Raw genomic sequence first — 24,844 nt, forward strand, 5'->3', positions numbered from 1 at the left:
GTTGTAAACAAGTGTTTTACTTAGCCTTTACTTTTTCGTTAAGGCCAGGGAGGGAGACTAGGAAATGCATTCCACCCCCTCCTTCAGTGAGCAGGTGCTGCGGTGCCAGATGCTGGGGAACTTAAGTGGCAACTGGCGCTCAGATTCCCTGGGTCCCGGCCTGACCAGGCAACCTCTCGCCGCTCTCAGGCTGCTGAGAAGAACGCTGTTGGCTCCCGTGGAAAGAACTTGATTACCCAGGTTAGGTTCTTAAGCTATAGTTTTTTCTACTGAATCACGACAGCTCTACAAGTGAGTCCCACTGACAACTTCAGTGACAATTTAAGTTTATAACTGACTGCGGAAAAACAAACACAAACAAAAACCGAGGAACCAAATTAAAACACACACACACACACCCTCCCCCCCTCCATGAGAAATGTATGTGGTTAGCTCCGTGAGTACAGATAAATAAATAGTCAATTCAGTAAAACGTTAAGAAAATGCTGTCAAGTTTTCTCAAGGTCCTCAACTCTTTCTAAGAAGTAAAGGCCAGTATCTAACTGCTCTGGGACAGAGATTTTGTTGAAATGTGTAACAAAAGAGAAGTCCCAAAGGCACTGCACTGCTCATTTTAACTAAAGGGTAAAATGAAAACAATTCATAGGAGGTGTAAGTTATGTATGACTATTACGTATGCACATAAAAACTTCTGATTATCCCTGTAATATGCTAAGTTCACCCTGGGGTGGCAATAGACATCTTTCCGGTAGCAATGGCAGAAAACAACAAGACAAGTTAAGAATGAGGACTGAAACTGAAACTACCTCCCATGAACTCCTGAGAACACAGAGAAAGAAAGTCCCTCTGACGGGGATTTGGTCAAGCTGGTAGAGATTACTGAGAATAATACCTCAAGTTTTGAAGAAAGGACGCAGGATTTTAAACAAACACAATTTTACATCTCCTCTGAATGCACCATCTGCTCTGAGTTCTGAAATAAAATGTAGTGAAAATTCCTAGTAAGTAAGATAAACAGACTTACTTTTTACTTAAAGAGAAAAGTCCGAGACAACTTTTTCATTTCAAAAAGACTTACCCAAACTGCCGAGTTTGCAGCCATCTTGAATAAAGTCAAATTAAAGATGGCAGGTGAGTATGGATTTAGAAAGCTCTTTATTTTTCAGGCTTTAATTAGAGTTAAAAAATTGGGGTCGGGCTTCCCCAGTGGCGCAGGGGTTGAGAGTCTGCCTGCCGATGCAGGGGACACGGGTTCGTGCCCCGGTCAGGGAAGATCCCACATGCCGCGGAGCGGGCTCGCTGAGCCTATGCTCTGCAATGGGAGAGGCCACAACAGTGAGGGGCCCACGTACTGCAAAAAAAATAAATAAATAAAATAAAATAAAAAAATTGGGGTCAGAAATAGTGAGTCTTAGATGAGGATACAGCCTGAAAGCCTTTCTTTTCCGGAAGTTCATTCTTCAGACCATGAAAAGTCATGCTTAGTGGATGGAAAGTTGGTTAAACCGTTTTCTCTGAGATAATTTTAGAGCTGATTCCCCTAGAAGGCTACTCAGTATTCTCTTCAGGGGCAGTCATCCTGGTGATGATGTCAAGAAAGGCTGAGAGGAAAAGTCTTTCTAATGTTAATTCAACAGCCCAAGTAACCAAGTCCCGAGGTTCCCTTAAGTGGAAGTAAGGATGTCAACACAAGCAAGAAACCTCTGCTAATATGTGGCACTCACACACAGCATTAGGGATTTTTTTTTTCAGTGTTCTTTTTTTTTTTTTAACATCTTTATGGGGTATAATTGCTTTACAATGGTGTGTTAGTTTCTGCTTTATAACAAAGTGAATCAGTTGTACATATACATATGTTCCCATATCTCTTCCCTCTTGCGTCTCCCAGCATTAGGGATTTGAACTTATTCTTAGCAGTCAATTATGACCAGCGTGTGACTATAAAAGCGGCCGAATCTGCAGGATATACAAATAAAAATGTATCCAGAATAAGAGCAATTCATTTTCAATGTTGCTGAGAACAATTCTAAGGCTTAAATTGGGAAATTCTGTCTACAAAATAAAACTGATCGGACCAAACAGAAAAATCTATTCTTTGCCTTATATTTTCTAATATATGAGAGTGTTCTCTATAAAATAGCTTGATTCTCACCCCCTTAGTTCCTTCAATATTGGTTTGGACGTACGATCTTCAATGATTTCTGGGATCATGCTGAATGCGACACACGTTAAAGTCATCCCAGTCAATCTAAGGCCAGAGAAGATCTTCTGGGGAAAGTTACATAATGGAAAGATGGGCCACACTTCAGTCATTACTCTTTCTCTCCACTTTCCTAACTTCGTATGCAGTGAATACGTAATTAATATTTGATTCCTGTTCCAGATGCAATGAGAACAGATGACGCTGTCTTAGGGAACTACATTTAAAAATTAAACCTAAAACGAAAAAGTGCCGAAGTAAAACAGAAAGAACAGTGAGGTCTCCAATGTTCCTGATCTGTCACCTTCTACTAACTTGTGCATAATTCCCGAGGACAGAACTTACGTCTGTCTTGTTCACTGCACTATCTCTATTCTTAGTTTACTGGCAGAAATTAAAAGACACTAAATAGATGCGCATTGGCCAATCTCTTCCCCAGCTCTTATAATGTGTTAACTCAATGTGGTAGGTTGAATAGTGTTCCCCAAAGTTCATGTCTACCCAGAACCTCAGAATGTGACCTTATTTCAAAATAGGGGTCTTTGCGGATATAATGGTTAAGTTAAGGCGCAGAGATGCAGAGAAGGTCATGTGAAGATGGAGGGGAGATTGGAATGATGTCAAGGAATGCCGAGGATGGCTGGCAACCACCAGAAGCTAGGAAGAGGCAGGGAAGGGTCCTCACCTAGAGCCTTCAGAGAGAGCATGGCCTGGCCCACACCTGGATTTCAGACTCCCAGGCTCCAGGTGTGTGAGAGAATGAATTTCTGTGTTGCGAGCCACCCAGTTTGTGGTACTTTGTTACAGCGGCACTAGGAAACTAATACGCTCAAGAAAAATGAGATAAATGTAAACAGTCAGTTGTTTATCATCAACCATTCCAGTATGACAGGACTTCACATCTTTTTTTCCACCCTTCTCTTCTGAAGATGGGCATTTCTGTAATTTTATTTAAATAGGTAGGGTCTATCTGATGTTTTGGGATTTCATAAATCCTTATTTAATTAATAAACTCATCTGTAAATGTCTGACTGTTTCGACTTCCACAGTATTATCAGTTCTTCCCTGATCCGCAGAGGATTCGCAAAAGAAAAGGCAGCTTCTCTTGTGCTGACACAAAGAACTAACAGAGACTCCAGCTCTGCCAGCCACCTCCCACCCCCACACCACCTGAAATGCTGAAATAATAGATCTGCTCTAAAACACACGTTCCCTGGGAGTTTGAAAGGCTTCCTCTGTCCAGTGCCCGCTGTGTTCTGAGGCAGAGATAACCGGCTTTCCATTAACAGTGTATTTGGAGTCACTGACAACCTCTGTACCACACACCGGTCATCAAGGCCCCCGCCACCCCCCAATTTAACTCTGAAACATCTCTGAAATCACTGTCTCCCATTCAGGCCCGACTGCCACGACCTTGATTCCTGCTCTCAGCCTCTCTCCTCCTCATTGCCATTGTCCAAACTGCAACAGCCACTTGGAGGCCACCTGTCCTCCACCTGAAGCTCACGGTGGAGGCGCCCAAGCTCTTGGCTTGGCCTTGGCTGTGAGGCCATCTCCACTGGTGACAGATGATCCCTCAGCCTCTTTGCCAGGATATTCCTGTGATAACAAAGAACGTTTGGTTCCCGAACGATCAAAGGTGGTGCGTACTTCTGAGAACCATGCTTTCCTTTGTAAAATCACTCCTAGCCTTCCCCTCTGTAGGGCACACTTCTCTTCCTTCTTCATACGTGCCTAGTTTTCACCTCTGGGAAGCTTCTCCTGACTATCCCCATGGATTCATCACTTCTTGCACCTTTTTTTTCCTATTTCTAAACCTTGTAAATCATTCTATTAGTTCATTTATCACAGTTTGCTGTGAGAGCATTGAAGTGTCTATATTCCTCACTAGGTTGTCAACCTTTTGAAGTCAAGACGTGTTTTCCTTCCCTTTGCAACCTCAGTGTTTCACATGGGATTGGCCACGTGGAAGAAATGTGAAACAGGGTCAATGATATCACAAAATTAAGTTGGATAAAGGTGATCAGAAATAAATGACATTAATTCCACTCCTGGGTCTATATCCAAGAAAAAACCAAAAACACTAATTTGAAAGGATACATGTACCCCTATGTTCACAGCAGTGTTTTTACAATAGCCAAGAAGCAACCTAAGTGTCCATTAACAGATAAATGGATAAGATGTGGTATACACACACACACACACACACACACACACACACACACACACACACAATGGAATACTACTCAGCCATAAAAAAGAATGAAATTTTGCCATTTGCAGCAACATGCATGGACTTGGAGGGCATTATGCTAAGTGAAATAAGTCAGACAGAGAAAGACAAATACTGTATGATATCACTTATCTGTGGAATCTAAAAAATACGAAAAACTAGTGAACGTAACAAAAAAGAGGCAGACTCACAGATACAGAGAACAAATTAGTGGGTTACCACTGGGGAGAGGAAGTGGGGAGGGGCAACATAGGGGTAGGGGGTTAAGAGGTACAAACTATTAGGTATAAAATAATCTACAAGGATGTATTGTACAACACGGGGAATACAGCCAGTATTTTATAATAACTATAAATGGAGCATAACCTTTAAAAATTATGAATCACTATACTGTACACCTGAAACTTCAATTATAATTTTTACTTCTTCAATTAAAATTTTTTAAAAAGTAAACTACATCACTCCAAGCTAGATTTCTCACATCTATTTCATCCATAAATGAACTGAGAAATGGAGAAAACAGAAAAATCTATAGAACCGATCTTTTATACTCAAAGTAGTTAGGCTGGTTAGGCAGAAAACAGAGTGACATCACTAGAGCACGACTGGCACTACGATTTTGATGCTATGGTCCATTTTCTAAAGACAAGTTCTCCATTCTTGATTATTTTAAGATTTTTTTCAAGTTCTTGGCTGCCAAACAGACTTAGGGGACAATTACCTTCTGGTAAGAATGCAGTGACAAGACATGCCACTCCTGCCACTATATTGCTTGCCGCAAAGGGTAGGCGCCGACCAAAACGCTCAATGGTTAGTAAGATCAAGAGGGCTCCTGGCAATTCCACAACTCCAGAGATGAAAAAGTCGATATAGAGGTTGCCTCCTGTAATTCCCAGGCGCATGACAAGTCCTTGATAAACCACAGCACTTGTGAACCTGGAGCAACATTGAAAGACAAGGGAGAACAAGTAAGAGATAACTTCAACCTGATCTGAAGGACGGGATGCATTGTAAATTTGACACAAGCTTTTGAATCCATCACAAGTCAAACTTACCAAGCAAACATAAGTATAAGTGTGCACTTCCTCATTTGGGGAGTTCTCACCAGATCTAAAAAGGATGGATTACTAACTTCCTCATCTGTAACAGTGATCTATATAAGAGAAGCAGATTTCAGTAGCAATATACAGCAAGAGACATCTGCATATTATAGATTTGTCATTGACCAGATTCAAAGCTACCAGATGATCTTACTGAACAGACCAGGGTCTTTCGTTATTACATCTTAAAACCTGAGAATAAGAAGTTTAATTCTCTAGCCTTTGTAAGAGGTCAAATTCACAAAGATGTACTTGCTGCATTGAGAATCTATTCTTACGGTAATACCAGCAGTACTATATGCTCTGAGTAAACAAGGATAAAAGGTGTGTTCTAAAGTAAAATACACTTATGCATTTATTAAATTGGAGAAAATAAGCATAAAACTGGTGAAAGCAGTTCCAAGCAAGTTCCTTTATCCATTAAATCCTCAAACCTTAAGTTGCCAAATAAGCTAGAATAACAGTAAGTTCCCGAACAAGCGTGGCACCAAAGGTATCTTTTTGCTTCTGTCCATTTACTGGAATCCGGCATCTTTTTGATCCAGGAAAATTCAGCTCATCTCTATTTGGCCATCCAAGAAGTTGGTCTTTTCTTTAATTCGATTAAAACAATATTGCTGTTTGCCTCCTATGTATAAGGCACTGTAAGGGAAACAAAGCTGGACATACCCACTGCTTCTACTCCTGTGTGCCAAAGGGATCATAACTCAGTCCCCTTGAAGTGACCACTGTTTCGCGTTTCCATGCACTTGCTTATTCTGTTACTTCTGCTTGAAGAGTCCTTACACCTCCCCAGTCTTGATTTCCCTGCCACTGGGAGGACTTGGGAACTGATGATCTCCAGTCTGTGCCTCTACTTACCAGACTTCTATCATAGCCCATATGCAACTGCATGCCTTTACGGGTCTACTTATTTTTCTCCCTGCATGAGCTCTGGAGTTCTTGGAGGGCAGGGACTGCGCTGTGGCACCAAGCAAAGTGCTTGGTGTTCAGCCAGTGTTTGGGTGATGACTGAATGTTGAGACAGGAAGTCAAGTGCCATGGCCATGTCTGTTCCCTCAGACTATAGCCCTCGGTCTTTGTCCTTCTGTTAAGTGAGAACCCTGGCTAGCAAAAACAGGACCCTCACTGTCTGTTTACTCAACTCCAGATCCGGTCCAGAATGAGTGAAAATCTAGGCAACTTTTCCCCAAGACTTTGAGTCAAAAGTCCCTCTACCAGCAGTCGTAGGAATTTGACTTAAATTCACGCGGATAGTACAATACCTCGTCAATCACCTGTTCTAAACATCACGCTCAACAGGTCACCTGAAGCTGCATATCTGCTGCCTATGCTTGCCCCAAGGAAAGGCACACACACAGAAGACTGAAAAATGGATGTCTTTAGATCACTTTCTTTTCCTAAGTCTTTCCAGTACTGTATTTCTTCTATACCAAGACACACACTCTTCACAGCTGAAAAATCTCGAAATTAGGACGTGTCCTACAACTCGGCTGATAAGAAAGCAATGTGCCCAGTTTCAATAGCATGGTTTTTCTTACTGAGTGTTGCCTAAAATGATGATGTGTCTCAAAATTAACAGTATCTCGGGGTCAATGAAGCAGTATTAGTAGTTACCATAGCAACACCGGTGGAAAACTGCTAATTGATTCCACCATCCATTCTTTTCATCTCCCTTTTGGTAAGAGAACCCATGGAATTTTAGTTGGGGGCATGGCAGCCTAGCTAAAGTCATATCTTCTAGCCTCTCTTTCAACCACGGGTGGCCCAGTGACTAAGATCTCAGCAATGAGGTGGGAGCAGAAGCCATGTGTACAAGCTCTGTGCCCCATCCTTTAAAAAGGAAATGGCTTGCTCTTCATTCACTGTCTTCCCTTCCTGAAGGATGGAAGAAGACAATGCTGGTGAAATGGCTTTGATTATACAACCTATTGCAGGCGAAGATGGAGAAACAAGATAAATGGAACCTGGGTCCTAGAGGACCTCATGGAACAGAGCTGCCTTTAGCGCCGGGCTACTCAACGCTGGGTGGGCATGTTAAAGAAAAAGAAACTTTTCTCTTTTTTGTCACTGTATTTTTGCAGTGTTTCAGCAGCAAGTCGACCTGTACTGTCACTAATACAATCCTTATTAAAATGAAATTCTAAGACCCTTACCTTCACCTTTGCTGCTCCAAAAATACAGCAGAAATACCGTAAGTGAAAGAACTTAGTACATCACAATACAGTTGGCTCTTCACACCCACAGGTTTTGCATCTGTGGATTCAACCGACCGTGGGACCTGTGACTGGTTGAATCTGTGGATGCAGAGCATGTGGATACAGAGCATCAACTGAGACCCATTCTATGTAAGGGCCTTGAGCATCTGAGGATTTTGGTATCTGCAGAGGGTTGTGGAACCAATATTCCACAGATACCAAGGGATGACTGTATATTATTACATGGTAGGTTATCAAAATTTTTTTCACTATTAGTTTCTATATATTGCCCACATTAAAATGGCTAACTTCTATGGAGTGTGCAATATTTCTTAGATTCTGGCCTAAGTACTTTACATGAATTATTTCATTTAATTCTCATCAAGACTCTCTAAAGCTAGTACTTTTATTGATCCTATTTTATAGATAAGGAAAACAAGGCTTAAGACACTAAGGATTCAATAGAAGGAAGGTGGCTAAGCTAGGATTTGAAATCCAGGCAGTTGATGGACAGCCTCTGTTCTTAATCCTCTCACTGCATTGCTGACTGTATAAAAAGCTTTTTATTCTAGAAAACTTCTTTGTAGTTGACGGTGACTTCTGTATAATTTTAAAGAAGGACATTATGCACTTGACCAAGTATTTAATCTTTAGCTAAAACACTGTTTTATGGAAAAGTTGGCCTTGATTAAAATAATTTAGATTTTGAGGACCTTTAAATTCAAGATTAAAGTCACTCATCATATGAGAGCCGTTTTCCTCCATGAATGTATCACTTATTCCAGTGATTCTCATCTTTTCACTTAGGGTTTTTCCACAACTTAGACCTGGGTCATGTTCATCTCAGACTGTTCTCTTCTCTCCAGGGAGAGCCGACAGCTCTGCTCACGTACACACATGTACGTCACTGTTCACTCAGACCACACAGATAGGGACAATCCTTTCTTTTCAAAAGCAATATTCAAAACAATTTATTATGGACTCTCTTTTATTTCCTCTTCAATCTTCTTATTTTCTGCCTATAGCCATGACTCATATGTCTTAGATAAGACTGAACAAATTACTTTCATTCTGGTCCATCCAACGTCAACATCCCAGAGTTTAGGGGAAATCAAACTTCACATATTTCAAGATCTCTAGTCAATTCAGAGAGATAATTTGACACTTAAACACCTTTGGGGATTTTTCAGCTCTTCGTGGTTCTTAACTCTTTCTAACTCATAAAATAAATACCTCTTGCTCTGCAGATGTCACTTTTTCCTGATCAGGTCTCCAGGCTAGTTAAGTTACTACATGACCACAGAATTATGACATGTTAAATTCTCACAAGACAATAGAGCTCTGATGGTCTAACCCAGCCAACTTTTTCTGCAAAGGGCCAGATAGTAAGTACTTTTGGTTGTGTGAGCTATCAGGTCTCTGCTGGAACTACTTGACTGTACCACTGCTCTGTGAAAGCAGCCATAAGTGGATATATAAATGGATGGCTGTGGCTGGATTCCAATAAAATTTTATTTACAAAACAGGCAGCAAGCCAGGTCTGGCCTGCAGGCGGTAGACTGCCAACCTCTGAACTAGAGGGTTAGTGCTGGACGAACTTATACAGGTACTGTTATTTCCATTACAGGGAAGAAGAAGTTTAGGCACAGGAAAGCTAAGTAGTTAACCCAACGAAGACAGACAAGGAGTAGCTGAACCAGGAAGTTGCTCCCTGAGTCTGTATCGCTCACCATTATGCTGTACTGTGTCTGCAGAGTATATTTATTTTATTGTTTAAAAGTATGCTTGTATCATATCATTAATGGTTCTCAGAGGTAGTGGGATTAAGGTGGCTTTTACTTTCTTCTTTCTGGCTATCAATATTCTCTTAAAATTAAAATTTGGGGCTTCCCTGATGGCGCAGTGGTTGAGAATCTGCCTGCTAATGCAGGGGACACGGGTTCGAGCCCTGGTCTGGGAGGATCCCCCATGCCGCGGAGCAACTAGGCCCGTGAGCCACAACTGCTGAGCCTGCGCGTCTGGAGGCTGTGCTCCGCAACAAGAGAGGCCGCGATAGTGAGAGGCCCGCGTACCGCGATGAAGAGTGGCCCCCCCACTTGCCACAACTAGAGAAAGCCCTCGCACAGAAACGAAGACCCAACACAGTAAAAACTAATTAATTAATTAATAAACTCCTACCCCCAACATCTTAAAAAAAAAAAAAGAAAGAAAGGAAGGATCTCCTAAATACCCTCAGCAAAAGTTAACTGTTGAGTCTGGGTAACAGGGGTATAGAAAATATTTCATTATTAAAAAAAATTAAAATTTAAACCTACATGACTTTTGTAGCAAGAAAAGATAACTCACTTTTAAAGCGATGGATTTAAATTAGACATTATGCACCTTTTTTTGTCATTGACTCAGTATCACTGTCCCTTTCTTTTTCTTAGTAGAACCCCCCCACTACACCATCCCCCCTCCCCCCCACACACATACTTCATCAATTTGTGTTGTCAGGAAAGCTGACTCTGTTTCCAATTGTAGGCGGATGTCTGATCATCCAAGGGTAATTCTATCCTTTATGTCAGTGACTGGGCACATGACCCATTCTGAACCAATGAGGGATAGACATGTGACCGAATTTGAACCAATGAGAGAAAGGGCTTCTGGGAAAGTCCTTCATTGCCTTTAAGTCAGAGGCATCCGAGGAATCTTCTCTCTCTCCCCTCAGGGAATTAATGAGGAAAGAGTGGGCTCAAATAGGTCTTAGCAGCCATCCTACCCCCAGGAGAGAAGCCGAGTGGAGGGTGGAGAAGGAGAGGAAACCATGGCTCAGTGTGGAGACCCAGGTCTAAACAACCCTGGATGCTGTTCTATCTCTAGAATCCCAGATCCAGGAGCCTGGAACTGTGCTTACTGTCTAAGCCCATTTAGGTTGGTTTCCTGTTACTTGTTGCCAAAAGCAGAATTATCTGGAGAATTCAGTCCAGAACAATGCTTTTGCATAGTAACTGAATACTTTAGGCAAAATAATTTTGCATTAAAGAATGAAAAGAATTGTTTCACTACTCAAATTTACTCCATAAAAATATTTAGTATTAGTCTTAATTTCCAACTTAACATTTATTAGAATCAAGCAGTCACATGATCTCTGCTTTTCCTAAGCACAAGTTCAATGCCTAGTATATATCCTACACCAACAGAATACGAAGTGTTGATAGCAACTGAAGGTAATCGAGACCATAAAACCAATTTTCCCCATTCAGTAAATGAAAGGATTAATAGTGCTTCCAAGCAAGTATTTTGCCAGTTTAAGAACAAATCCAGCTGGTCTTTGATTTACTAACACGCTCTCTACAGTGACGCAGATATTCTGAAAGATGACCCACTTTCTGGGTGTCCAAAGACCTTGAGAGACTAAAAGCCGTATCTTGGATGGAATTCATCCAGGAAAGTCTTGGCAACTCATGTGTAGTAACTGTTGCAGCTCTTATTCTTTTACAACAACTTCTAGCTCTATATTTTTAAATTAAATCATGCTTATTTTCTATTGTCAAAGCGTTACCAGATTTTGCATAGTCTGAGTCAGGTACAAAAGAATAGAAATGCTATGTCAGGTTATTATAGATAGACAGATAGATAGATAGATTTAAAAATTTGCTTTACTGAAATATAATTTATGTCCAGTAGAATTCAGCAATTTTAAGTTACATTTCAATGAATTTTGACAAATGTGTAGAGTCATATAACCACCGCTGCCATCATGATGTGGACTATCTCCTCCTGTCTCTTTGCAGCCAATTCCCTGCCCCCAGCTTTGGCCCCTGGCAAACCCTCATCTCCGTTTTGTCATTACAGTTTGCCTTTCTAGAATTTCATATAAATGGAACCATGCAGAATGTTATCTTTCGTATCTAGCTTGGCATTGTATTTTGTCACACATTTATCCATCTAAGTGGTGTCTGCCTGCTTTCATTAGGAGCAAAGGAAGATGGGAAATGCTCCTGGCAACATCTGTCTGTTTGGAGTCTTGTTACCTAGTAATGACACTCGTTGAAAAAGGGGTTGCTCACAGGTAAACTGTACACGCTGGTGCCCCGACACTCATTTACTGAACTAATGGCTATTTGCTCTATTTGACTCTTAATTGTCTTTTAATTCTGCCAAGATTTTGTTTTACATCAACAATGATGTTAAAAGCATACTTTAGTCATCTTTTTTTGATTAGTCCAGCTCTATTTACAATTCTTTCTGGTGCCTTTCTGAAACACTTCTTGAAGTTGACATTTTAATTTAAATTGCCAAGAAAGAGAAAGACATTGTAAATAACAATCTGTTATAAATATGGTATTCAGAGCTCTCCTGACATGGGATTGGTTTCCCGTCAAGAAACAAACTTCTTGTTACCCAAGGGGAAAGGCAGGGAGGGATAAATTAGGAGATTGGGATTAACATATATACACTACTATGTATAAAATAGATAACCAACAAGGACCTACTGTATAGCACAGGGAACTATACTCAATATTTTGTAATAACTCATAAGAGCAAAGAATCTAAAAAAAATAGGTACATGTGTATGTAAAACTGAATCACTTTGCTGTACACCTGAAACTAACACGACATTGTACATCAACTATACTTCAATACAAAATAATTTTTTAGGGCTTCCCTGGTGGCTCAGTGGTTGAGACTCTGCCTGCTAATGCAGGGGACACGGGTTCGAGCCCTGGTCTGGGATGATCCCACATGCCGCGGAGCAACTAGGCCCGTGAGCCACAACTACTGAGCCTGCGCGTCTGGAGCCTGTGCTCCGCAACAAGAGAGGCCGCGATAGTGACAGGCCTGCGCACCGCGATGAAGAGTGGCCCCCGCTTGCCGCAACTAGAGAAAGCCCTCGCACAGAAACGAAGACCCAACACAGCAAAAGTTAATTAATTAATAAATTCCTACCCCAAACATCTAAAAATAAAAATAAAAAAATAAAGAAAATAATTTTTAATAAAAGAGAGAGACAACCAGCCAGAGTCAAGCTAGAGATGCTGTATTTTAGTCAGAACATTTTCTTACCAACGCATTATTTAAACTCTCATCAGTAGCATATGAACAGCACATACACCCCACCTCAACTTACACAGCAGAGGATGAAAGATTTCCACAGTCCTCAGTAACAGCAAACTGCCTGTCAACGCCACCGACGTGAAACTGTCAACCCCAAACTCTCATCCTCCAATGAACTTTTGTTCAAAATGACCCTCCCCAATTTCTTCCCAGAACCTAATTAAAGCTAACCTTCCCTTTGTCTCCTCAGACTGGGCTATGGATTGCCATAGTTTGCGTGTCCCAAAATGTAATTCCTTTGCTATTCCCGAGTAAACTCATTTTCGCTAAATAACAATTACTGTTAATTTTGTTTAAGGTCAGCAATACACACGCCTGGCGCACAGTGAGTGCTCAGAAATGGAGGCGGTTGACATTAATATTATTTTTACAACATTTCAGAGATATTTTACTTCCAGACGATAATTCACTTGGCACTTTCAAAAATCTTTTCAGTTAGTAAACTGTACCTTATACTACAATGCACTAGGTGGGGAGATTCTTTTCAAGGTACTCCTACATGAAGCCCCTTGTAAAGACAACTGTCATTGTGCCTTTTTTAAAAAACGGAATGGATTTCTTTTTTATTAGATTTTCTTAAGTTTACCAGGTATATTTAATGTTCACCTGGCACTGTTGATCTCCCAGGCCTTAGACAGGGTAATTTCTCACAAATGTGAACACAAGTAAATGACGCTTGGAGAACCCTGTTGCTCAAAGTGTGGTCCATGAGTCCACAGTGTGGTCACCAGGGAGCTTGTTAAAGATGCCCTACCTCGGATCAGAATCTGCATATTAACAACCTCCCTGGAGATTCGGGTGAGAAGCCCGGATGATCCACGAAGTCCTGCCTCAGCTGCTGACTCCTAGCATTTATTCTTCTTGGCCAAGACGGAACATGAGTCCCCCGGGTTTAGGTGGAAGAACCCAGCTGATCGGTAGGGTCTGGCGCCGGCAGGGGAGGGAACAGCGTCAGGCAGCTGCATTCCCAGCCTTGCAGTTTCACCTGCTTGATCTCAGTGGGTGGATTTTTCAACAGTTGTCATATTTCACAAGGAAAGGTGAAGCCACTGATGAGAAGGGGAATTCATCTCTTCTTGAATCTAACACTGACTTAGTAAGTGTCGTCACAAATTCCCAACATGCTCTGTTCTCTAGAACCTTTTACCCTCTAAGAAGTCTGTGCAAACAAAATATTACTTGAGGATTCGGGGTTCACTGATTTGGAGGACCAGGAGTCGTGCCCAAAGTTCAACCACCTACATAGGTCATTTCTAGAAGCATCAGGAGCTGGAGAGCTTGGGTGAGGCCGAGGGGAAGTGCACGGTGACTGCTGTGGTACACCAATCCCCGCCACCGCCACCGCCTCACGGACACCCCCATCGGTCAGATGAAGGCCAGAACCAGAAGGTCCAGGAGTAGATGTTTAACGTCATAGAACACTGGCCGGCTTCTAGGTGGCAATAATGCTGCCCGGCATCCACAAAAGAGAATTTGTGAAATTACCCACAGTGGCTTGAAAAATTTTAAAAACCTCATTATACTTTAAAACAAGAGTAGATAAAGTATTCACCATACAGAGTTCATATGGTAAAGCAATGCTCATAATCAAAATGATCATCAGTATTTGACGCTTATTAAAATGGTTAAAATCAAATTCCAGACACTTAGACCAGCGCCGTCCAATAAAAATATAGGGTCACCTACGTCAGTTTAAATTTTCTAGTAGCAACATTAAAAAGGTAAAAAGAAATAGGCAAAATTAATTTTAAGACTATGTTGCATTTGATCCGATCTACCCCCAGTACAATCATTTCAACATGTAATTAACGTGAAATTACTGATGAGATAGTTGATGTGTTTACATCACACTAAATCTTTGAAATCCACGGTGCAGCTCTCACATCACACCTCCGTGTAGACCAGCCACATTTCAGGGCTCCACTGCCACATATGGCTGGTGGTCCCTGTTTTGGACTTCGGGCTCAGCCAGCTCTTTTGTGAGGATGCTCTGTAGAGGAGGTATTTATTCCGAGATTGTGTCTGGCCCGAGAGGGAGTCCCCCTCCCATCCCACAACTGGGCTCGCTCCCTGGAACAGCAAAAGTGCATCTTTCTAGAGTTCCCCAGGGATCCAAAGTGCAGCCTTAACATCAGCAAAGGTTGATGGCTTGCAGCTGTGGGTCACATGGTGGAACACTGCTTCATTTCTTAAAAACAAATCTGCGAGGATTTGGGGGAGGAGAGGTGTTAAAGCACATGACAGAGAGAGGGAAAAACAGATGGCATTCTCAGTTCTAAAACTCTAATCCTGAAGACTCAGAACTTGGCAGGGGTCGGACACCAAAATTTGATGTGAGTGGATGGGATTAAACATGTCATTGAACTCCCCAGTGGCACCAATAAATGTCACTGATTGCTGCTGAAACAGAAAAGTTCTAAATATCAAATGATGAAGAATGTCCAAAAAAATAATCAAGGGGATATGATGTACAGTCTGATGGCTATAGCTAATTATACCATACTGCATATTTGAAAGTTGCTACATGACCAAATCTTCAAAGTTCTCATCACAAGAAAAAAATTTATTAAGCATGTATGGTGATGGATCTTAACTAGACTCACTGCGGTGATAACTTTGCAATACACCAAACACCAAATTATTATGTTGTACACCTGTAACTAATATTATGTCATTTTATCTCAATAAAAAACTCCAATTATAAATTTAAGAAAAGAATGTCCAGCGTCTTAAACCATAGGAACATGTCTAGATACACAAATTTTTAGTTCTAAATAGGCAAATTGAGTATCTGTAAGTAACTAGTTAGCCAAGGATTCTTCTAGAGAGGAGAAAGCTAGTGTGAAATAAAACAAATCATCTGCTGTGTCACAAATAAAAGCCAAACCACATCTCCACCCATCCGCATTCCTATCATCATTCCTTTTCCTAGCTTTTCCAGGGCTTCAGGTGTTTGCAGGATTCCAGCCGAAGTGCAACTTCGCCCAGGAGGATTCTTGGCAGGTGTCTTTCTGCCTGGGCCTGGAGCATGAGGCACTACCACCCTGTCTCTGGGTTGCCAGCCCTTTCCATGAAGGCCAACGACAGCCAGGCCAACCCAGGGCGACATCGGCTCCATCGCACAAGTGCTCCCGGCCGTGGTGACAGGGCGAGTCCAGGATGGTATTCTCAGAGCGCCCTCGGGTTGGGTCAGCTGCCTCCTGTATTCCTGTGGGTCTTCTTCTCCGGGACCGGCTCCCTCTCCTGTTTTCCTTCGTCCAGCTCTTACCAGCCTCTCAGCAAGCCGGCAGTGGTCCTGGCGTCCTCTCTGGTGTTCGCCATCAGCTAGGTTCACAGGCATCTTTTCAGGGTGTTTTCTCTAAATCCCTGTGCTGAGCTGGCCCTGACTGCTGGCTGTGACTGAGGAGAGGCCTGGCTGCCCTTCCTTGTCCTCTATTTAACAATGTGCTCCGAGAGTTGTGGTGCCTTGGGTACCATCTTCTTTCTGCTCTCACAATGCCCCGAAGTTGTGGTTTCTCTGAGAAATGGGTCATCATAGTTCCTATTTTTCAGTAAGAACTTCTGAAATTGTGTTTACACTTTGACCAAATTATTTTTTTAACCAGTTGTGAAGGCGAAAGCTACTTTGTAGTAATCATTTGCATACATTTGCATTCAAAAGCATGTATCTTCCTAAGTCAGTGTTTCTCAAACTGAATTCTGTATTCTTAATTGTTTTTCTTTTAAAAGAGATCTATGGTGGTACTCATCTCCTGAGCGCTGTTTGCCAAAAATGTTTTTGTTTCCTCTCCTCCCTCCCCAGCGCATCACAGGGACGTGATAGGACTGTAGTGCTCGGTCCTGCGTGATTGAGTGGGGCCCCCTCCCCAGATTTGCCAAGGAGTTGTGAGCATTTAATTGCTAAAGCAGGACCCTCTAGAACTCCCCCTTTTCTGCGATGGTCCAGGCAGTGGCTGCTATAGGACAGCCTAGATTAAAGAGTGAGGACTCTGTGACAAGGAGAGGAGGCCCCAGTGAATCCACGTGGCACAGACAGCAGTTAATCTTTCGGGGGTTTTATTTATTTATTTATTTAAAAAATGTTATTTACTTATTTATTTTTTTGGCTGCGTCGGGCTTCATTGCTACCCCAGCTTTCTCTAGTTGTGGCCAGCGGGGGGCTACTCTTCGTTGCAGTGCACGAGCTTCTCATTGCGGTGGCTTCTCTTGTGGCAGGGCACGGGCTCTAGGCTCATGGGCTTTAGTAGTTGTGGCACGTGGGCTCAGTAGGCCTGGCTCATGGGCTCTAGAGCGCAGGCTCAGTAGTTGTGGTGCCCGGGGTTAGTTGCACCGTGGCACGTGGTATCTTCCCGGACCAGGGCTTGAACCTGCGTCCCCTGCATTGGCAGGCGGATTCTTAACCACTGTGCCGCCAGGGAAGTCCCTCTTTTGTGGTTTTAATCTACAGAGATCTGGGGAGTGTTTGTTACATGCACACCTGGCTTATCCTGAATGATAAAGAGTCCATAGATTTCTCACGTTTACAAAAAGGCTCTCTGGTCTATACCGTCTTCTATTTTTTTTTTTTTTTGGAGCGGTACGCGGGTCTCTCACCGCTGCGGCCTCTCCCGTTGCGGAGCACAGGCTCTGGACGCGCAGGCTCAGCGGCCATGGCTCACGGGCCCAGCCGCTCTGCGGCATGTGGGCTCCTCCCGAACCGTCGCACGAACCCGCGTCCCCTGCATCGGCAGGCGGACCCTCAACCACTGTGCCACCAGGGAAGCCCTATACCCTCTTCTTCATAGGAATTTATTATGCTAAGTATTATATTTCTATTTTGAAGTAATTAAACTAAGACTTCAACTTAAATTTGGGGAAATTGCAATTTTTATGAAATTTTGTTTGCTTCTTATAAATAATAAGTCCTTTTGATAAAATCCACCTTTAAAATTCCTAAAAAGAAATGAGGATTATTTCTACTGCTTTTTCAATCAACAGGCACTAATTAGTTTATCACTGAAATAAATCATAAAACTGTAACACGGAAGCAGAGGGAGCCCTGGGTAGACCTGCCGTCCCCTTGAAAGCTTGTGACTAAGAGCTTACGCCACTGCCCAGGGACTGGAACAGTTAACAAGTCACATTTGAACCCCCAAGTACACTTAATGAAGGTGTTGGTGGGTCTGAAAATCATGATCTCGTTCTACACTGATGAAGTATGTTCATACGTTGTCACCTCCTTTTGAGAGGTACGCAGAGCAGGCATCGTTCTCCCAGAGACAATCCTCATTTTTTAAAGAAATACTTGAGTATCTTGGGGGGACATTATATCCCTTCTGCTTTTGCATGACTGATGTTCCGGCTTTGAAGAGTATTTCTCCTTCATTTCAGTGATGGGCAGTTAGATAGTGAAGTCCAGAATCAGAAAGTGTGTTTTAGAGGATAAGCACTGATATTTGGGCATTTGCTAACAACGTGTGTTTATCTTTTAAGGCCAAGAGCGTGAACGTGATTGTCTGCTGGTTGTATACGAATCTGAGGTCTAAGTGATCTGGTTCATTATCTGGTTCATGTATCTCCAGCCACATGGAGCTTCACAGGTGTGGGACATTCATTGATAACACTGGCGAGGTGCCTGCATCTTAGCCCCGATCTGAAGCCCAGGAGTACATATATAAGTTACGAGTTGTTGGGTTCCTTAAAAATAGTAGACAGGTTTTAAGCTGTAAACTAATTTAGACTCAGAAATGGGAACTTAATAAATGATGTATCGCTTATTAGCTGGTGCTCGGAAAATCAGCTCAGTACTGAGACCAATAACGGTGGATCCCTGCTTCACAGTGGCATTGAGGGAGCAGGGCAGATGGATTCAGGCCTGAATGTGATGGAGCCATAAGCTAATAGGAGAATGTCTGTGGCCTTTGGGTACAGAAGAAGATTTCTTAAACAAAACCCAGAAAACAATCAATATGTGAAAACATACTGATCTGACCGTATCAAATCAATTAAGGATTTAAGAATTTTGGGTCAATGAAACAAACAATAGGCAAAGTTAATGGGTAGCTAAAACACTGAGGGAAACATACTCGCAATGTCTAAAACCAACAATAGGGTAAAGTTTAGAATATAAAAGGCAATCCTATAAATTGAAGGGGACAAATCCAATCCAATAAGTCCAACAAATCCAGAAAATTCCATACACGTGGGCAAGGATATGGCAAGGCAATCCACAGAGGAGAAACACAAATAACAAAGCAGTATGCACGAAGATGTGCTGAGCCTCACTGGTAACCAGAGACGTGCAACCTAAAACACTAAGGAGGCTGGCCAAATTAGAAAACTGGAGAGTACCAAATGTGTACATGGGCAAACAGGACACTCAATGGGTGTACACAGAAAGCAATGTGGCATTATTTAGGGCACTAAACTTGCATGCAACCCAGGACCCGGTCATTCCACTTCTAGGCATTATACTCCACGGGAAACCTCTCAAGTGTCCAAAGGGGACATGTATGAGAAAAGGGAACCCTCCTACACTGCTGGTGGGAATGTAAATTGCTACAGCCACTATGGAGAACAGTATGGAGGCTCCTCAAAAACTAAAAATAGAGTTGCCATAAGATCCAGCAATCCCACTCCTGGGTATATATTCAGAGAAAACTCTAATTCAAAAAGATACATGCACCCCAGTGTTCATAACAGCACTATTTACAATAGCCAAGACACGGAAGCAACCTAAATGTCCATCGACAGATGAATGGATAAAGAAGATGTGGTATATATATGCAATGGAATATTACTCAGCTGAAAAAAAAGAATGAAATAATGCCATTTGCAGCAACATGGATGGACCTAGAGATGATCATACTAAGTGAAGTAAGGCAGACAGAGAAAGACAAATACCATATGCTATCATTATATGTGGAATCTAAGATATGACACAAATAAACTTGTCTACGAAACAGAAACAGACTCACAGACATAGAGAACAGAACTGTGGTTGCCAAGGGGCAGGGGTTAGGAGTTTGGAACTAGCAGATGCAAACTATTATATAGAGAATGGATAAACAGAGAGGACATGTATGGAAACGTTTATCAGGATGATTGGAGGCAGTCCAGGTTTGGAGGACGGAGATGTGAAATACAGCAGAAGGTACTGACGAAAACCACGCAGCGCTCACGTGTGGGCAACACAAGGAGACCTTTAAAACATTGCTCCATGAAAAGGTAAGAAATGAGGCAAGATCTAGAGCAGCACAACGCCATTTATGTCACCTAAACCCACGCATACCACAAGCTCTGGTTTATAAGGACACATCAATATCAAAGGGCATACATCAAGCACATTCAATTGGGGACCTGTTGAGGGCAGAGTGGGGAGAGTGGAGGAAGGGAAAATCAAATCGACCAAACATGAGAGGGGCCTGCACAGCCCAACGATGGCTGTACCGCGCGCAGAGAGACAGGCTTAACTCGACTCTGCGCTCAAAGAAAAATGACGGTCACCCAAACCACCTGCTACAGAGCTACTTAGAGGTCAGCTTGGAACTTCCTCTGCTTTCAGTGCTTCCAGGCTTGCCAACTATTCAAATTTTGCCTTACTTCTGCACCTCAGGAAGCCCTTAGTTTCATGTTTATGTACGTGCATTGGGGAAAGCTAAGAAATTTTCCAAAGAAAGTCAAGTACAGCTGAACAGCTGAAAGAACAGTTGACACGCACCCCAATAAATATTGCAGTCCTCGGTGAGTTCTAGAATTTGCAAGCTTCTCCCTTCTCTATTTCTTGATTTGCAGAATAGTTTTCTGCATACAGTTACTTATTGTTCACGGGCATGTACTTGATTGTTCAGGCAGAAGCATCTTTAGAGAGGGATGAGATGCTTTTAAGTACAAGCCACGAGTGGGTGGTACACACCATCCCTGGAATTCTGACTCTGGAGGTTTTTGATAGTGAAGCCTGTTCAGTCTCATGGCTTCACTCTGGACCACAGTGATGTGTATTAATGTTATACTGCATTCACTCTCTAACTTTGAAATGTGACTTGCTTTATTATATTCCAAGAAACACATAGGTGAGTTTCCAGCCTTAACAGATGTACTAACTGAGACCCAATTAGAATACCCTTCTGTAGACAATGCCATCAAAATTAAAACACACTGATACGGTTTCCAAACTCTACACTTGAGATTTAAGCTGTTCTTCAGCTTTAAATGAGAGGAAAAATTTATATTTAGTTGTATTACACTTATCTATATGAAGAAACTGAGTATATTTGAATAGGTAAGGAACTATTAGAGGGGGGACCTGAAAACAGCTCAAAAAGAAAAAAAAAAAAAAAAAGAAAGAAGACCAACCATAGAGAATTAGAGAAAATGTAAGGCACCTTGAATGCATGTTGGGAGGCATTTTTGAAAGTGACTACTGCACAGAGGTTGTTTAAAACTAGATGTTTTGAACCCAGTGCTCTGTAACTATTTGCTGAATAAATGGGTGAACAAATGAAGATGAATTCCTGCTATGGTGCGTGTCCGTTTGTGGGACAACCTCATGTCAATTACATTTACATGGTTTTTCTAAACATGCGGTGACCAAATAAAATATTCCATGATTCAGGGTGCAAGGTGAAAAATATTTTCAATGTAGTAACTAATAATCAACTTGAACTTTACAGGCCGGTTGTTTTTAGACAACCAAGTGTGCCACATAGTTTACAGAACTGTGGGAAGAACACTACATGGCACGGAGCCCATGTTTCACTCACTTGCCATCCAATCTGTCCCCTGCTAATTTTAGATCAGCCTGTATAAATACAGCATGTTAACGATTACGAATTGCAGAGTGAATACGTGAATTGTCTTTGGTAAGATCTGTCCGCGTCAGGTTTCAAAGAGAAGTGTTTAAGCCTGGAGACTCCCCTAGTGATCAACACACGCGGCCAGTACTTAATCTCTACCGTTCTTGGGGCCACAGACATAATCGGGCTGAGTATTCATTCAGCAAGGCTTCCTCAGTCCTCCTCAAGATCTAAACTGTTAGTGGTGTGTTGGCTCTGAAACCTAAACAAGAAGGAAAACAAGCACCCACCTTTGAGAGACAGTAAGACAATTGTACACCAAGTTGCTCAACTCTTGCTACTTCAGAGGAAGAACTTGTCCTTAAGGTCAGTGAAAGAGCAGAATATAATGAACTTGGGTTTACTTTATTGAATTTAAAAAAACTGAACAAATCTCGGAAGTTGTCAAGAATTCGGTTTATCAAGACTCTGTGGGGTCCTTCAGCTTTTTCTGAGAACTTCATATAACTTGAACTCTCAGAGCTCAGGGAACAGCTGTCCGACTGATGGAAACTAATCCTGTCTGTGCGTACTGATCAGTGACTCTTGTCCTAATTGAGTATGAGAACTTCTGGTTAATGTCGAAGAATTTAATGGTTGCCCGCATGATAGGAATTGTGCTTTTAATTCTGTTCATTGAGACGACAACATAACACAAATTTACTATGAACTTAACGCCTTTCGGTTCGTTAGTCACTGTTCATCACAACGGCATCTACCTTCATCTGAAATAATAGTGTATATGTATCCGAGATGTATTCATTCATTCTACAGACAAGACTTGGCTGCAAATGGTTTGTGGACTTTGGCAGTAACTTGGTGGTTCCCAGGGATCAGTGGCCCCCCCGGGACAGACTGCTGCATGGTTCTTCCATCGACTCCGGGGCTAAGGTCACAGGCGCTGCGAGGCAGGAGTGTGTTAGCCAGAACGTTCCTCTTTGGTCCCCCTCCATGCCCATTCCTAGGGATGGTAACAAAGACCTACTTTTCTAGCATAAGAGTGTCCTTGGTTCAGGCCATTTCCCCCAACGTTCCCTAAGTCCTTTTCCTGGGAAGGATATAAGGACTTCTTCACTCTAAAGCTTCCTTTATACAGCCACCTTAAGAAAGGTACATTCACTATTTGAAGAAGGAAGGCTTCCTCTCCATCAGGTCCCCTTTCTGTACATTAAATTATACTTCCCTCCAATAGTGCCAGATTCAAAGAAAAATGAAAACAGCACAGACCCACATTATTTGTTCTAAACCAAGAAATCTAGCCATCCCTGGCTTGCACGGGCTTGGTCCCGTTCATATCTGCACCCACATGAAGAAGTGTTGCTGTTGCAACACAACCTGGCTGTTCTTCATCCAGCCATCTGTTAGATGGATCTTAATTTTTATTTTTTTCAGGGAAGGGAAGATTTAGCCCTTGAGAATCTAGCACCTGAAACCTTTATACCATCTACCTGGGGGGAACCTCCAGGGATGGAAGCGAATAGATCCCAGTGTTTTCTCTGTTACTAGTTAGCACAATTTTCTCATGTTTATCTACATCAAAGGAGCATGTCTGCATACTGCAACAATCAACCTAGCCCTGGAGAATTTTTTTTTTTTTTTTGCAGTACGCGGGCCTCTCACTGTTGCGGCCTCTCCCGTTGCGGAGCACAGGCTCCGGACGCGCAGGCTCAGCGGCCACGGCTCACGGGCCCAGCCGCTCCGCGGCATGTGGGATCCTCCCGGACCGGGGCACGAACCCGTGTCCCCTGCATCGGCAGGCGGACTCCCAACCACTGCGCCACCAGGGAAGCCCAGCCCTGGAGAATTTAAATGATTTCACCCAGGCTGCATCTCTTTTCCTAGGATTATTTCCTGAAAAAAGGCAGTTTTCCTAATGGACTGGAGATCTAGCAAGCAGCACTGCCATAGCAACAGCAGCTCTGGATTAGGAATAATGCCCGGGAATTCCTGCCAGGGAGTTGGATGTGCAGGGTTCTGGAAGTTGCACCCATCATGGCCTCCAGAGCAGGGAACACTTTCACAAAGAGCTAGTATTTTCTCATTTATTCACAGTAGGGAAGCACAGCAATTTGGATTTGCAGAGACTGCTTTTGCCAAAAACACAAGAGTGGGCCAAGTGGCACAGGAACAAAACACTGGAAAAGGCTGCTATCTTCCTCTCTCACACGATAGAATATGAAGATTTCAAAGACGGCGTTAGAGGGCCATTCTCTTGGCAAGTGTTCAAAAGGCAAGAGCAAAAGCAAACTCACTTTTTATTCTATTAGAGAGACCCAGAATTAAAATAACCGCAGTCGGCATTTTCACAATTCTCACCAAAAAAGAGCAATCAATATTAACAGGATAAAATAAGCCTGTGTGGCTTATTCATTTTGTTTGATATTTTAATTCGTTTTCTTCGTAATGCCACCGGGGCCTGGGCTAGGCCAGAAAAAGGCAAATGCTTCTCTGCATCACCACAGGGGTGCTGGGGCTCAAACAGGAGGGCTGTTGTTGTGAAGGGCAAGGATCAGCCTTTGAGATGGAAAAAGGGAGGAGTCCATTGTTCCCAGATTCTGTAACTAATGAAGAGGAGTTGACATGCCTCTAAATATCACTTATGTAGAGCTTGGAACTCTTCCCCTTGTGTCATAATCCAACATCACTTTGCCTACAGTGTTTGCTGGAATCTCAGCTTTAGGGAGAGCAGGCCAGGTGAATGGAGGTGCTTTGGCTCTGTGTCTGGACCAAGAATGTACACCAAGAGAGGCCAGTGGGGGGAGGGGACACCTGGGTCTCCTGTGGGCCAGCACTGCTGTCCCGTGTGGGACCCACCTGGAGGACGGGTTCTCAGCAGCCGCAGTCTCCAGAAAGATCAGGCACTTGTCAGAAGGGGCAACATCTAACTCTATGACAACAGATGAGTAAAGACATCAGCAGTGGGACCCCACTTTTGACAGAAAGAACAGGCAGAAAGTAAGCAGGGGGCCAGGGCCCCAGTCGAACAACTAGGGTTCAAGTCCAGATTAAGAACTATAGTAGAAACAGGGGATCGAGCAAGTTGTATACATGAATCATGTACAGCTTTCTGCATGTCAATCATGCATCAATAAAGTGTGTGTGTTTTTCAAAGGAATATCACTTCATGTTAGACCTTCAAATAAAGGCTGTAAAAGTTTTTTGTGTTTTTGTGTGTTTGTGTGTGTGTTTTTTAAAGAATT

At 42.6% G+C, this 24,844-nt stretch overlaps 1 protein-coding gene across 1 annotated transcript in view; it reads right to left on the reverse strand.

The window, feature by feature from the left end:
• SLC22A3 (solute carrier family 22 member 3) overlaps window positions 1-24,844 on the reverse strand; it is an 87,706-nt gene that overhangs the window by 12,135 nt on the left and 50,727 nt on the right. The window contains exons 6-7 of the mRNA XM_032651316.1: window positions 5,489-5,586; window positions 5,155-5,369 (exon numbers count right to left, since the gene is read on the reverse strand). Of these exons, the coding sequence (XP_032507207.1) occupies window positions 5,155-5,369; window positions 5,489-5,586 (313 nt within the window). The remainder of the gene's footprint in view (window positions 1-5,154; window positions 5,370-5,488; window positions 5,587-24,844) is intronic.

The sequence above is a fragment of the Phocoena sinus genome, chromosome 12, assembly GCF_008692025.1.
Source record: "Phocoena sinus isolate mPhoSin1 chromosome 12, mPhoSin1.pri, whole genome shotgun sequence".
Lineage (NCBI taxonomy): Eukaryota > Metazoa > Chordata > Mammalia > Artiodactyla > Phocoenidae > Phocoena > Phocoena sinus.